This window comes from Anguilla anguilla, chromosome 2 (assembly GCF_013347855.1).
Source record: "Anguilla anguilla isolate fAngAng1 chromosome 2, fAngAng1.pri, whole genome shotgun sequence".
Classification (NCBI taxonomy): domain Eukaryota; kingdom Metazoa; phylum Chordata; class Actinopteri; order Anguilliformes; family Anguillidae; genus Anguilla; species Anguilla anguilla.
Window position 1 is genome coordinate 35,307,239 of NC_049202.1, and position 16,505 is coordinate 35,323,743.

General features: G+C 38.9%; 1 protein-coding gene across 2 annotated transcripts in view; it reads right to left on the minus strand.

Moving 5' to 3' along the window:
* The window catches only part of LOC118218028 (corticotropin-releasing factor receptor 1-like), a 110,639-nt gene that overhangs the window by 21,721 nt on the left and 72,413 nt on the right, over positions 1-16,505 (minus strand). For both annotated transcript variants that reach the window (XM_035400376.1, XM_035400367.1), the window contains 2 exons: positions 14,608-14,714; positions 1,632-1,752 (listed from right to left, as the gene is read on the minus strand). In XM_035400376.1, the coding sequence (XP_035256267.1) occupies positions 1,632-1,752; positions 14,608-14,714 (228 nt within the window). The remainder of the gene's footprint in view (positions 1-1,631; positions 1,753-14,607; positions 14,715-16,505) is intronic.

Genomic DNA, 16,505 nt, shown 5'->3' on the forward strand with positions numbered 1-16,505 from the left:
TAGGTAGCCAGCCAACTACCCACTAGGTAAAACAGTGAGCTGGTTTGTTAATGCAGCTGTGCTTATATGAAAATATACTGTATGTGTTTGAGGTAGTGCTAATGTGTACATCTAGCTACTGCTTTAGCTTTGCCAAATTAATGTCTGTTTCCTTCATTTCCAATAAAACAACGGTAGCTTATTCTGACCCATTTTTACCCCCAATTAAAAAAAAAAAAAATCCCCTGAATTTATAATGCACAGTTTCATTTGCAGGCACCAGTATTCTGCTGCTTTTTACACTGCAGTCCACCAGCTGATCAGCACTGTCAGTCTGTTTTATGGAACAATTCATATGCGTAGCCAGCTTTTGTATTTTGGTATCACTGTAATTTTCAATAAAAATATCAAGTTTTTTTTAGAACAAAGAAAACTTTTTTTTTGTCTTTCATATGAGCTATATAAGTTAATAAGCAGTGCATAGTGCCTTCATAAGTACTACATAAACATTCATAAATGCTTCTGCCAAAAATGGCAAATGCAAATCATGTGTTGTGTCACCAGAGATGTAACATGATATACAAGATAACACACACTATATGCCCTTTTGCACCTATTGACACGAGAATGTATGAATGTCTACACAGTGTTTATGATGGTGGTATGTGCTGCTTCTGAAGTAATATAAAAGGTTTGTAGAATGTTTTAAAAATGGTATCATCCCTGTTTTTCAGATACTCTCGTCATATCTAATGAAGTTTTATAACATTATGGCCCTTCTCTGATTCATATATAAATTGATTGGTTTACCACATTTAAAGACCCTTTGAACTATATTTGCATTTACGCCGATTTCTATTTAACACCAGTGCTGTTAATGCACACTAATTAAATACATTCCAACTATGCCATTAAATGGTCTATGGAAGTGGGACTTCATTATAGTTCATGGACTGTCAGTGTCTGACAATGTGAATATGTCCTAATTAGTCCTGAATGAATTTGGGTCTTTGTGGTCTACGACTAATTGCTTCTGAGTCCATACTGTGTTATCTGTTAGTAAACATCTCCAAATGACCATTCTTTCCAAGATCTCCTGGTACCTCTATGGTATTAGGCTTCAGATGATTTAATTAGCTCACCCTAGGAGCAGTGAAAGCAGTCTAGAAGCAGTGTAAGAGTAAGCTACACTCTCATATTTATACCCAAGAGGACTTAATGAGAACTCATTGATGGAGGGACATAAGTCTTGAAAAGAGAGAAAATAGTGTAATCAAGGATAGATAATACAAGATAATTCTGGCTGCTGGCACAAATGCTATATGCAGGGCCACAGAATTCAAGTTTAAAGATTGTTTTTGTAAGATTTTAATTGTACAGTATTGTTATTTATGTGTCTGCGGCGATCATTTCCCCAGACTGTGATCACTTCCCCCTACCCACCCCCCACAAAATCCTAGAGCCAGCTGAAGGTAATACCAACCAGATCCAGGCTCATTTGGGATATAATGCCTCTCACCAAAAGAAAAAGACAGGAATATTCAAAATACTGCAGATTCTGATATGCATTAAGTCGAGACACCAACTAAGTGATTGGTGTGCAGGGGAATGTGTGAAGCTGCCAAAGACCTGTGATCCACAGCCACACTCACAACGTTGCTCTCGTGCACTTCCGGGTTCATGGTCAGCTGGACAACAAACCAGATGGCGTTTCGCAGGATAAAAGCAGTGATCAGGTTCCAGTGAATGATGTTCCGTAGACATCTGATGCTCCTGTCAGCAAGGAAAAAAAGCAAAAGGATGAGCTTCAATCTAACTGCAGCACTCACCAGCACTCACCAGTCACAGAGCACAAAATGGCACATTTAATTTGAAAGGTCTGTGCACAATGATAAGAGGTCACTGGCACTTTCTGTGGGATGCTAAATGATTTCTGGCAATTGTAAGGATTTGTGCTTGCCTCTTTTCTTCTTGCATGTCAAGTCTCTTCCATTTCATGTCTGAGGCAAAATTACTGCGTCAAGTCATTCTTTAAGAGGCCTTGCATGGGATGTTCAAATAGATTTTATAATGGGAGACTGTCCCCATGTCCTTTCTGAAATGTTTTTTTTTTTTTCAGATTTACCAGTAATCACAGAACTGTCAATAATACCCTTTTCATAACAAAATACTAAACATTTCAGTTGTGACATGTTCTTAAAGGTTGTATGAGACTTCCAAACTGATCCATCCAGAGAGCGAGAGGGTCTCTTCGTTTTATGAATCAGATAAGTCAAAGATAAGGCTTGCCATGCTCAAACTGCCCCGCAGTGCTCATAGCTATCAGTTTCTCATTGCTCTCTACAATATAAATATTTCTCTAGTCATTAATTCCCAGTCATCTCATTCATTCTAAACATGAAAAAAAAAGATTTTCAGTATATTTTTTAAGGATGGCTCAAATTAAATGAGGAGAAATATTTTATTGGTAGGTTTGACTTCTAAGAATCAAGGTAAAGCCTATTAGTATTACAATATAGTTCAAGTTCACTCTCTGTAAGTATTTTTCAGTTTATACAGGCAAAGCAGAGAGGACCACAGATAGAGATGGGATAACAGTACAGAGAAAGTACCATGGAGATGCTCAAATCCCTGGTTTAAACAAAGGAATTTTTATATGGGTTGAGAATCAGCCACGCTATGGACTGAAACACACAAATCTCCCCCAGTAGTGTAGTTTTAATGGTCAATCTTAGTTTAATGACCAAACTTTAACTGTGGGTTGTACATGTTTGCACATGATAATAAGTGAACATTGTTTAACATTTCTACAGTAAAATATTTTCATAAATAGCAAAAATATAATTCATAAATAAATAAATAAATGCACCTATCCTTGACTAATTGCTGCCCTTTAGGATTTTTTTTCCCACTCGAAACTCTGTTCTTTAATTATAGCTGAGCCATCTGTGAGTAGGCACAATGCAGCCATTATAGACCTTTCCATCCTATTGTTCCCCTTCTCAACCAGTTTTTTTTTTTTTTTGCCACAATTGTAAAATTAACTTGAGGGCTCTCTCTGTCTGCTCCCCCACTTTCCTACATGAGGTATGACAGGGGACAAATCTATTTGTCTGAATGGGAAAAAAAGAAAATATAGTACAGCATGGTAATGCCGACCTTTTAGATATAACAAGATATGCATCTTGATATTTTTTAAATCAAGTTAAGACAAAGCATCTATTTAAAAATGGCAGGCCTCATTCGGTGTATAGAAACAGGTTGTTATGCATCAAGATAGCTGGGAATCCTCAGGATTAATCCTATAGGGTTAATCTCCTTTACTCATGCTCTGCTGGGGGTGCTCTCTATGTAATGAAGGCCCACTGGCTTGTTATTTTAAGGTACCCATAGAAGAAAATATAATCTGAAGCACCAATCAGCACATTCAGCTAGAAATCACTTCTCCAGCATATCAGCACAAATAATAGCCTGGATTCAATCAAAATGTGACACTCATTTTGTGACTCAATCTTTCTCAGAAGAAACATTTTTATATATATTTTTAATCCAAGTAATTTTTTTCTTTACAAATAGCATTTGGCATGGTTGGTAATCACCAAAATTAGCAAGAAAAATGTCATAGTTTATAAAGTAAAAAAAACATTGCAAGTCCAAAGTCAAGCACAAATATTGACTGAATAAGTTTCAGTCTGTTTCAGTCTGGGTGTGAGTATGGAGTTGGATATTTTGTATTTCATATTTTTTGCTCCTGGATATCAAAAGGGTCTTGCTGTACAATAGAAATATGAAAGGCAGTAGCATTGAACAAAAGCGTGTAGTGGTTTATTTTATTGACATTCTGCTCAGCTCTTCCTTGGGAATTAAGCTAACTTCAAATGTACTGGTGTCATAAACAAACAAGGGGTGACATTCTTGTCTTATAGAAAGACATGGCATGGGATGCAATTGTGGGGGGCATAAAGGCAATAAGGGCATCTAAAAAAATATAAACCACATTGCACCCAGTAATCCACTGTGCTCTACATGGATTAATCACTAGTAGGCTGAAGTCATTTCCTCCTTATGCAGTAGCTTTCTGGCAGCTTTCAAGTTCAGTATGACACCTTGACAAGAGGACAAATTCAGTACCAAACCATCAAGATTGTGCGGGGTGGGTGGGTGCAAATGGATTGTCTTCCGCACACCTTCATATTTTGGGGGCTATAGGTTCTTTGTCTTCTGTTTAACCCCTTTGCACACATGCCAAATCTGGCCAATCCTTGCCCATTTAGGGGCTACCCTATTTAAAGCTTTATAACTCCTGATGTGAGTATCACAGAGACTTGGCTTAAATGGAGCAAGACATTTGTACCATTTACAGTACTAACTTAGATTAGTTTATATTCATAATTTAGGCACACCATAAACAACATGTGTGGTATATACACACAACTAGGTACCCAGGCATCACAAATGAGCATATATTTCACAAATGGATTGTCCAAGACAATATGACCACTTGGTCTCAAAAGGGACATCTCTATGCTTAAAACCAGTAAGGTTGTATATTTAGGTGGTAAGGTTGTATATTTATTCCATATTTTGTCGTAGATATCGACAGTAGAATGACATGGTATAATTTTTCAGTGTTCAGTGAACAGCGTTTTTCACATCTGTACTGGCATACCTTCAGCTATTGGTGGCTTTATCTTGTTGCTATGATGGAATACACATTTTTTGTGGTAAAAGAATGTTTTCATGGATGGCCAGATGGACATTATTGTCCAGTGTATCATGTGTTGGAGATGAGACTGCAGGGAGGGGGTGCTTGGTAAATGGACAACCAGCGCGACAATGGTGGCGCTTAGAAACTCCGTCTCCGTCCCATTCCTCCCTACCTCCCTGTAGTCTCTAATTGACTATGTAATCTTAGGGTTGTAGCTAGGTAAGCTGTTTATCTTAGTTGACTTAGTTGAGTAGGCACAAGTGCAATTGCTTGTTTTATTTGCATAGACTGCTTTGTTGCTGTTTTTTGTTGTGTTAATCAGATTAACCTACAGGGTCCAAGTTAAACTACACGGTCGTTCCCTGCACTTCGGACTGTACTTCCCTATAGGGTTTTCAACACGCTTGTTCCTGGTTTTGGTTATACATTTTGTTGTATGTCACTCTGGATAAGCGCGTCTGCCAAATGCCTGTAATGTAATGTAAGGTAAAAGAGGGAAAAGCAAGCAAAAGGTTCTGAGCAAATTCTTTACAAAATCCACACTGCTTCCTCTGATGGATGTGCTGCCCACTCAAAGGGCAAAAGATTAGTCATATAAAGTGAAATTCCCTAATACCTTCAGCAGCACTGGGGCATCCCACAATAGATTATTCATGATTCTACTTTTAATTCACTCACCAAAAACACTTGACATTTGCAAAGGTCTATTTTTGTCCAGATTTTTTGTCCAGTCAGTGGTATGGTCCATTCTCCAGTCTCCAGCTTCATCATTCTCAGACCTACTTGTGGAATTTCATGAATTCTAAAGTCACTGACATTTTCTGTAGTAAGTGATGCTCACTTCTACATGAAACATCGAAATACTAGTGAGATCCAGGAGTGGAGTATTAGGTGGAAACTATATTGGTACACACCTGACATGGTCTACAGCTCTCAATTAAATTAAAGGGCAGAGCAGAGGAGTCAGCTGACCAGTGGTGGAGAAGGTGTGTCTTAAAATTACCTAGAAATGATCAAAGTCTTTTCCTTGGCTTCACTTTGTGTGAAACCTTTAAAAAAAAAGAAAAGAAAATTGTAACTCCAGGCAGAACCAAGATTCTTGTTAGCTATTCTGCAGTTATAATGATCGTGAATACCCCAAAATTAGGTCACAATACCATTTTGGAAGCATTTGATGTTGTGCAGGCACCAGCAAAATGTGACAGGAGCAATAAACCTTCTGACACTATGTGGACATCAGTGCTAATAGAACAGCAAGAGGGCAGGTTTCAAATGCATTTCAGACCTCACATTACAACGTTTAACTATGCAACACAATCTTTTTTCAATCAAATAAAACATCCTCAATAAGGTGAACTCTCCAGGGAATGGAATGTAAAGTCTTTGGTATAGTCTATATTTGCCTCACTTTTCATGTACAAAAGAACAAATGGAGCACGTCTGCAATTAAAAGGAGTGCTGCGTGTGAAAAGGCTCCAGCAAGCAGCATGAATTAATCCACAGGTAGGGACATTGCTATAGTGAAATATGTGAACGGGCTGCCTATGCCTATAATAAAATACCTATTGGGTAGTGTCAGAGCAGCCTAAAAATAATAACAATTACATCTAGACACAAACAAAAGTAACCCTCAGGGATGAATGTATGCCTTGCTGATGTAGTGTGACATTTCAGCTGTCCTCTGAATCTCTCCTGTGGCTTTTTACTATAGATTAAATGACTGCGCAAAACAGATTCTCCAGAATTAAGAGACAAGGCACTGTCTATGTGCAATTTCCTGATGTAGATATTAACAACCGTTTAGAATCTGTGATATTACATAGATTGCTAAATTATTTGGCTAGCTTTAGACAAAACACGATTTAACACACTCATACCTATGGTAAATTTAGAGTTTCCAATCGGCCTCTCTGCATATCTTTGGACTGTGGGAGGAAACCGGAATACCCGGAGGAAACCCATGCGGAAAAAGAGAGAACATGCAAACTCCACACGAAAAGGTCCCAAGCAGAAATTCGAACCCACAACCTTCTTGCTGTGAGGCGAGACTCATTGCACCACCATGATTATGTGAATATAATTAATTTAATGAAGTCAACATTGAAGCTCTGTTGATGAACTTTTAAAAGTGTGGCAATAACTATACCTATGAAGGCTTTAGGAGCCTGTATACTCCATTTACCAAAATCCATCTTTTTGTTCAAAACAACCCTTTTCAAACAAGCGACGGCATGCCTCCACAGCAAACTGTTTGCAAGCAGTTTGCAAGTTCACAGACCTCCCCCTGTCTGCAATTGGTTGCATCATGTTTGACCAGCTAGGCGCAGAGTTCAGCTTTGTTTTACAGTTTATTTAATTACTGTATTGTCTTACTTGTATGTGTCCTTTATCTCAACAAAATAGTTTTGCAACATATGGTTTCATAATGTTTATGAAATTAGGCTGCTGTGGGTGCAGAAATCAATGCTGTAAAGCTAGGAAGCAAGCGGCTTGGAGTGACATAAAATTAAGTACACTGCGTTCATCGTTTCATGTTTGCCAGTGGTTTTGTTGCCATCATTTGGAGTATACTGCCCACTTTACGCCATCGGTTAAACTGAACACTATGACAAGCCTACTTTTATTTTTTCAAGCATTAAATAAACCACAGAGACTTTGAAATCATGGACGTCCATCTGTCTGCAGTCAAAGTTCATGCTCCTTTACCAAACCATTGTTGGTTTCTGTGTTTGGTGCTGCGATTGTTGTCACTTCCTCGTTTTCCGATCAGAACTGGAGAATCTGAATCGCTCTCCACTAGCCTGGAGTGTCACCAAACAAACACTTTGAAGTCGTGATGAGTGTAGGTATACACCCTACACACGTTTGTATGTGCCGCCGTGTTCGGCTGTAGTTTGATTTCAGCCAAATTCGCCTTCCGCATTGAGGATGTGAGAGCAAGAGCGCAAAGTTTCTGGCCAATGGGGTGAGCACACAATGTACACCCAGCACTCACGGGACTTGTAGTACCATGTAGTATCACCACAAACTGACTTAACTATTTTAGATGCCTTTTGTAAACTACAATTATTTTTCATACAAAAAGTCACGCCAAAATGGCTAGTCATAGTTAACGAGTTACACGCCACTGCTGAATTCTACCAGCATTTTCCGAGTGAAGGGTTGTAATGTTAATGTTAAGCCCTGGCAACAATTAAGTATTGAATGACAGCTGAAGGGTACAAAAACAGCAAAGGCTCACATCATGAACTTAGTGATGTCCAAGAGTCACAGAATCAATTTGGTCATCAAATGTAAGGGGAATGAAACAAAATGTTGACCTTGCAATGCTGTCATTAACTTTTATTGATTGGAATTGATTGGAACATTGATTGAAATTGTAATATCGTTCAATATATGTTAATCAGAACAAATGTAATCAAACAGTCATTGTTTGATTAGTTAAGAGGAAAAACAACCATTTTGCCATGACGGCCCCAATACTTTCGCATTTAACTGTATATTTCTTCATGGTACACAAACAAAAATGTAATAATTTTGACTTTTGTACATTGTATTTTAATGCATATTTAGCTTATGTCAAACAAAAACCTTTGTGTCTAGAAAGTGTTCAGATAACATAAATAAATGAAGAAGTGGGGTTGAGTAGATAAGGTGCAGAACAAATCACCCCAAGCCATGTGGTTCTCACGGTATGAATGCACTTCCGGGGTGGGAACAGCATTACTGCATATGAAATAAATAAGATCACCTTTGTATGATGTTATGAACTCAGTCAGTCCAGTTAACGGTGCCACAATAGTGTTTTTAGAATCACAACAGGGGCACAACTAATACAATGACATATAGAGCTCATTAGCCAGCTATCTAGTGAGTCTTTTGCTCTCACTCCGCTTGTCCACACTCACATGTACACATAATACCACTTATAGGTGTCACGGTTGCGGAGGGTGGGATGCAATTGCGGACCAAGGGGATCTAAAAGTTAACCCCGAGGGGTAACCACAAAACCGCTGAGCGATAGAAAGGGACAGGGGAAATACCAAATAATAGAGAGCTAAATAATCGCTCCCTCCACTCACTGAAACTTCTGTCAGTGAAACTAAAAGAAATGAAACACCGCCGCAGCACAGAAAACAAAAGGAAAACTAAAGAGACGAGGGCAAAATGTCCTCCACAGCGCGGAGATAATCAGCTCGAGAAGAAACTAAATGGTGATCAAATCTGGCAGATAGGATCAATGCAGTAACTTCTGCTGATTCTTACACCCCTACACACCAAGAGCATGACAAACAATGAGTCTGCGCTGAACCCCAGAAATCAGGGGCTAGATAAAGGCCTCCCACACCTGACCCTCATCAGGGACAATTAACTCGGAGCAAGTGCCTGTGAGGTGCCATCACCTCACCATAGCACTCACACACCTGCCCCTCGTCAGGGTCAATTAACCCACAGAAATCAGAGTGAGAGGTGCCACCACCTCACAATAGGGCCATACATCCCAACCAACTGTTACAGTTGGCAGTAACATTTATATGATTACTTAATTATAAGTTATTGAACATCACACACATACTGCTGTGCCAGTCAGAAAAGAACAATGGACTCAATGGAGAGTGTGGCTGTATGCCTCAAAGGTTGGCACACTTTTTGATTCTTTTGCCATAAGTTCTGGCACTGTTTCTTCAAGCTAAAAGAAAAATTCACATGGCAAAAAAAGGTAATCATATATATACTGTGGAGCATAAAATGAATTACTGTCCGCAGAAATATTATAAGGTAATGTGTTATAAATGTCCCTGTAATGCTGCCATTAATCTGATCTCACGTAGGGGATAGGATAGCTGAATAGCAGCCGAGGGTAGGAGGTGGAGAAACAGATTTAATTTCATATTGGGGGACTGGTTTTCACAGAAGAGTGTTTGATTGCCGTTCTAAAGGCTCCGTGGCAGTCTGACAGTGCTTAATGGGCCCTTATTCGACATAGATGTTAGAGCAAGGGCTATGCCGATATGCCTTGTTTTAATATTGTTCCCCCCTATACAAAGATGAATCTCTCTTCGATTCATTTCCCAGGATAAAAGCTATAAATATGTATTGAGGAGCATGATTCCCTGGGATGGGGGGGGGGGGTTTGGGAGGGGTGGTGGGGTGGCCAGACTGTTGTCAGCTCTGGAGATTCTGCTCGTCATGTACAAAGGTGCTTGATTGGCAGGACTGTTTGCTGCAGATTACAGTTTTTAGAGGGTCGCAAAGCTGATCGGGTGCAGATTAGGGCTTCTGGTCACTGAGCCAATCCAGCACCGCTCACATTTTCTCTTTGCTCCACTGATCCGAGGGCAAGACGGCCCGCAGATCGCTCTACTCTATTTACGGATGAGGAAGCCCATCCCGTCTCACTGGGAGGGATTAACAGATAGCAGAATAGAAGGAAACAACTGAGCTCGACTTTCATTAATGAGCCATCACCATGATGGATATGAGCAATGACAAACCCCACGAATAACATGATGGCTTGCATTATTCCAGAGATTTGTCACGAATATCATGATTCATTTTTACTGACTAACCTCTATCACTCCTATTATTTTTTTGTAATGTAGTGCATTTCTGGATAAATAGCTGACAAATATGGCGAGAAGAAAATTGCAGAGCAATTCATTTTTGTACAGTGGCCTACTTCATAGGTATGTGCTTTCTTTTCTGGTCTGTTGAACAGAAGTGGGAGAGACCATACGCAGAGCCCCCCAAGACACATGTGACTACACCTACTAAGGCAAGTAACTGGCTCTTCAATTATTCATCTGTAACAGGATAGTGCATAGCTTCCTCTCCCTGTGACCCGATTAGCTCCCACAGCAGCTCTATGGAGACATAAAGCATTGTGAAATGAACCATTAAGATGAATTTGCTACTCTGTAAAGTGTCTTTGTGACAGTTCTCTGTAAAAAGCGCTATACAAATAAAATTGAATTGAATTGAATTTGAATTGAATAGTTACATTTGCACAATAAAGGAATAGGTTCACAGGGATCAAAACGAGAAGGAGATGCATCTATAATATGCAATTTTTCAACTGAAGGACAGCCCACACATAGGTTGAATAGTTTCTAAATCAAGGTATTGTGCTAGTTGACTTCCATCCTGAAGAGGATCCCAGCTGTTATCATGCTTTCAAGAAAACTAGTGGCAGTGTGGTAAAAACCCATATGTCTGAGGAATTCTTTAGTTATATTGTCCAATGAATTGTTGGGCAGCTGCATTCATGACATAAGAAGCACACAGTGCAATTCCTTCTTGTGAAAAACCTTGCCTGGGAAGGGGGGGGGGAAGCTTTTTATGTTTAGGATGCAATAGGCAACACATTGTCTTCAGCCTTTATAGGTAGTGGGACGTGTGGTACTACTTTCCAAAGAAATTAAAATGTTCTTAATGTTCCGCACATTTTCCTGTCTGTAAAATGCAATTGCATTTCCCCAATTGATATGAGACAAGGTAAGTGGCCATCAGTGGAAAATGCTTCCACATTTAAAAAAGCTAGAAGCCACCTGGATATTATGTGATGCAGAACAGTTAGAGATTTGTGTTGAATGAGCTGAATGACAAGGAAATCAGGCGAGGGACTCACTCTTGAATCCTTCTCCATTAGGGACCCTGTTTAAAAATGTTCCACCATACAGTTGTCTCCTTGGGAAAAAGCATAGCTGTCTTTTGCTTTTGGGCCGGTTATGCTGGCAGCATTGATGCATGCACAGAACGAGTCATGCAGGGACTGGTACAGACTCTTACTCATGTTCATTGACTCTCATTCTTAGTGAACAAGAATGAGAGTCATGCAGTGCAGTTTACTAAAACAGGATTTACTGTTAGTTCGCAAATAGTTGGCACAAGTTACAAAATCATTTGAAATAGACAAAAGTGCTGATTATGCCCTTATAATCTATAGGAAATGTATTCAAAAGAGCACAGTATTTAGCAGTGTGGGACAATCTCTAATGAATGCGTAGCTTTATTGGTATAGAATCTGTCAGGAAATGCATACTGAAAGCTTACTCTTTCATTCATGTTTATTTAGGGCACATTGTATCATGCAATCAAAGAGCTGGGCTAAGCTACAAACCAATTGGTTTTCAATGCGGTCATTTTGACTGGGTGAAGTTCTGGAAACTTAGTGCCAAACACTTCTGGAACCCAATAGTGGACTTGCATTTGTGTAGAAGTTTTCAACTACAAACACAACATTTTTGAAAACGGTTAAATTAGAATCACCCCAGCCAATCAAATAAATTAGGTGGATTCTAACATTTAACTATAATAACTGCCACTGTTGCCCTGCATACAAATTGCTGGATCATTTTCCTGTACAGAAAATAACCTTCATCAATGGCCGTATAGCATGCGATCAGAAATAACTGATGTTTCACTCCTAAATCATTATCTGTAGGAAGTACCTCTGTTTGATTATACAAGAAGATTCCCAACCACCTTAAGAATAAGAGCCAGTTGACCTGTAACACTGCTTTTGCTGTCACTGGTTTCACATTAGATTATTTGTACAGTACTCCTGAAAAGCTATGAATGTCAACTGTGTCTGTCTGTTAATCAATTTTAAGCATGCAGTCCTCTTTAAATCTTTATTTGTTTAGGTAATTCTTTTTGCTTCTTCTGCCATCCAGACTAGAATCTTGAGGTGACCATGTTGTATTTTCCTGGTATGTTTAAAATTAGGCCTGCATCCTCTGATCTGCAGTTGGTCACATCTCTTTAAAACACTATCTTTTTAGAAATACAAATGGCAATGTTATGTTTCTGAACATGAAAGCAATTTTACCAGAGCGCATCACATTTTCCTATGCATTTAAACATATGTTAGTCTCATGTTATACCATAATGTATTCATGAGATGGAAGTTCAGAGCTCTATTTGCATAATCTCTTGAGTGCTTCATAATCATACTTCATCATACTGTCACAAGCACACCTTAGGAAATAGGTAAAAGAAAAATATTCCATATGAGATATTCCATCTCATGAACTTTCTAGACTTTATCATGCGAAACATGAGGAAAAACTCCCGTGTCCTCCTTTTGCAACCTCTCATTTAACAAATGTAGCTGTCTGGACAATTTTTAATCTTGGTCATATAACAAGCTGTAGAAGCTCCTGATGAGGCAATTATGAGAAGCATTTCGTCCTTCGTCCCATTTGTAAACGAGTTTTGCTTTAAATGGTTGTCAAACAAGCCCAGGGATAGTCAGCCAGATATATTGATCCAAAAATAATTGAGCATAGCAAAGGAATAAGTATAAATAATGTGTGGGGACAGAGAACAGAGCGGGGTATTGGTGTCTGAAGAGCATAGCTAATCAAGACATCTGCCATAGGCAGTAATTTCACAAGCTTTTTGCACTGGGAGAACCACACAAAATGATTTGTTAGACTAATTTCTTCATAGCTTTTCTTTTGGTCAACAAAAAAGCTTCAAGAAGACAGTAGGGAATTTTAGGATGGACAGTACAGCCCATGTACTGGTTTTAGTATTTCAGTAAAAAGGCTTGCGAATATTCAATTCTTTTATTCATGGAGATCTTCCATGACAATCCCTTGTATCATGTATTAAATTTGTGTTTTGTCTTAAAAAATATAAATACAAAATATTGTTTTGTGGGCCTGTGCAAGCTGTTGCCATGAAAAACACACCGAAAAAATGTCTTTCACATGAATTTTACAGCAAAAGTCTGTAAAACAAAAGGTACCAAAATGTAAACAGCCAAAATGTAAGTGATGGTAACCTTTATCGTGAAACACCATAATGTATAAAATATTTGTTAGATATACTGCCTGCCACTGTATGCTGAACATATTGATACCATTTTACAGTAAAGTTCTGGCAACCCAGCTGCTAATATTTTATCATTATTTTATTTATTTATTTATATTTTTTACAGTGCAGTCAACATTTGGGAAGAAATAAAATAGTTCGGAATCTGGGGTTCTGGCAGGCAATGACCTCCCAGGTTTAAAACAACCTCCACGTTAACTGTAAAACTTTAAACATAAATATAAAAGAAATGCAATGGAATATAACTCTCAAGCTACCAACTGTATATCATAAGTTGCTTCATAATCAACTGAACTTCACTTCAGAATAACAGGTAATTTTTTCAATGAAAATATTGTAAAGCAGGAGTAAAGTTCACCCAAAGTGTTCATCAGACTGGACAATAAGTTACTTGGATTTGTGTAAAAACCACTCAGTCCACCTATCACAGTGAGTAATTTAAAACATTTGGTAAAAAAGTTCTGAGTCACTGTAATGGCATATATTTGATTAGTGACTTATTGCATGGTTCCTATCAAAAATGGAAGAATAAATTTGTCTGCTTATAAACTGTGACTAAATTAGTTATGTGCTTCTAAGGAAGGCTTGTGTATTACTCAATATGGTACTAGTAAAGTACAGGGAAGAAACTTTCACCAGGAGCACAATGCAGACAGCCACTGTCTGATACAAGAACAGGAACCTAAGCATATAATGACCATATTCTTTGAAATTGCATTTTCAGATTGAATCAGCAGATATTTCTTACTGTAATAAGGAAGTTACCTAAGAATGAACCGCTTAAATAAAATAATACAATCAGCAGCATAGATGAGTAATGAAGGCTTGAAAATAAGATGAACAGCAGTGCCTATGTGAAGGCAATCTTGATTTAACCACTCTTGTGAGGGTAAGGAGAAAAACCTACCTGAATCAATAAAACAAATATTTCTGGGAACATATTTCTGGGAACAGGTGTTCACCTCCTCCCCCAGCCGGACTTGGCCGGAGTTTGGACTTCCTGGACTGAACGTATGGGGAGAAGATAGTGTGGCAGACTGAGACCGTGCAATGACAGCGGACAGTGGAGCTGGCCTCACCTCAAGCGCATGAAGAGGATGAAGGCGAGGAGCAGCGCAGCCAGGGAGATGCAGTGGCCCAGGTAGTTTATAATCACCGCGATGTGGTAGTGCAGCTTGCTCTTCTTCTGCAAGGCCGGAAACAAGAGATGTGAAAACAGTACAAAGTAATAGCAATCTTCAACCGTATTCCAGTGTCTGTGAAGTATGCAAAGTCTCACAAAATTATATATTAGTAAAAGAATGTCTTCCACCTATTTTAGCGAGCGCAACATTTATGTCATCTGTTGATCAACAAGAAATATACAATTAAAGGTGTGATACCACAAGCACAGTTTACATGATTAAAGTGCCCCTGGCATATGTCAAGGAAAACTGCTTACTGTCTCAAATGACACAGAAATGACATTTGGCCAAGGTCCTTTTCATGTAACCAACTAATGTGGTTTCAAGTGCAGAATCTAGATTCATATTAAATGCGAGCTTGCATTGGTATAGACTACATTACATTTATTTGGCAGACACGTTTATCCAAAGCGACATACAATAAGTGCATATCGAAGGTCATTGGAACAACTACAATACACAGGACCCATAAGGCACAATACTCATTATGTAACAGTTACTCAAAGCTAAGAAGACATTAAGTCCAGTTCACACAGTACGCATAGCTAGGTCAGAAAGTAATGTTAAGTCAAACTAGGAGGCACAACAACAAGCTACAACATCAAGATAACAATACGAGTGCAATATAAGTGCTGGATGCAGGTACATGTAACATGAAAGTGGTACAGGACGTACATGTGTAAAATGAAAGTGTTACAGGAACAAAGTAGAAGGATACAAGTCATAAGAGTGATCCTAGATTGGGAGTGCCCTGCAGTGTGGTGATAGCGAGTCCAAGTATAGTCTGAAGAGATGCGTCTTCAGTTCAGGCTATACCTTCAGACTACGGCGGAAGATGGGCAATGCTTGAGTGGTTCGTAGAGGAACAGGGAGTTTGTTCCACCACTGGGGAGCTAGGGTGGAGAAGCTCCGTGGTAGGGATGAGCGAGAACCATTCACCCAAAATCCATGCCACATATTGCATTTTAAAATGTATTAATGTTATAGTATTACATCATCAACTTTAAGGATTTCATTTTACCAACAGGGCTCGGTATGCTGCCAGTATTCAATTCCAGCACACTGGGCACAACATCATTAGAAGCTGAACTAGTTCACAGACAGAATACAAGACTAAAGATTTGTATTAAAATTGATAGCTCAAGGCAGCCATCAATTTCACTGACTTTCACAGACGGTATCAGTTCCATTGTCTAATTAGACCCTATGAGTGTATAACAGCAAAAGGGTTTTCATATAACATTCAGAACAACATTTTGAACTCAACAATTATTGTTGTAAGGCAAATTAAAAATATAATTACAATTCCCATAGTGCGCTGTGCTTTCCTTTCCCTTATTGGCTTGCTTCTCCTCTCAGTGAGAGGCTCACTTGTACAGTTTCAGTTGACCTTCACATTTCCTTGTGAATGTTACAACTTATTAGGACATCAGCCCCTGCCTGAACTCACAGAACAACACTAATTGCCACATTTGTTTCTCACCTCCTGACCGGAGTCAACAGGGAGGCGCAAACTGGGTCAACTGCTGTATGGATCTGCCAGTCTGAATCTTGATCTTGCGTGGAGCTGTTAGTATCAGGGATATTTACTGAGATGTGGCAGAAATGAATAAATTCTGTATTATCGTGATATCAGCCATCTTGATGTATGATAATTCAAAAATATGCCACTCCCACTGTCCTGTGAAATACCCTTTGAGTTCAATTATTGTTTCTCTATAGAGACATATCTAACTGCTGCAAGACTGCAGACTGTATTCATATTTGTCCTCAAATTTGACTTACTAGTAAAC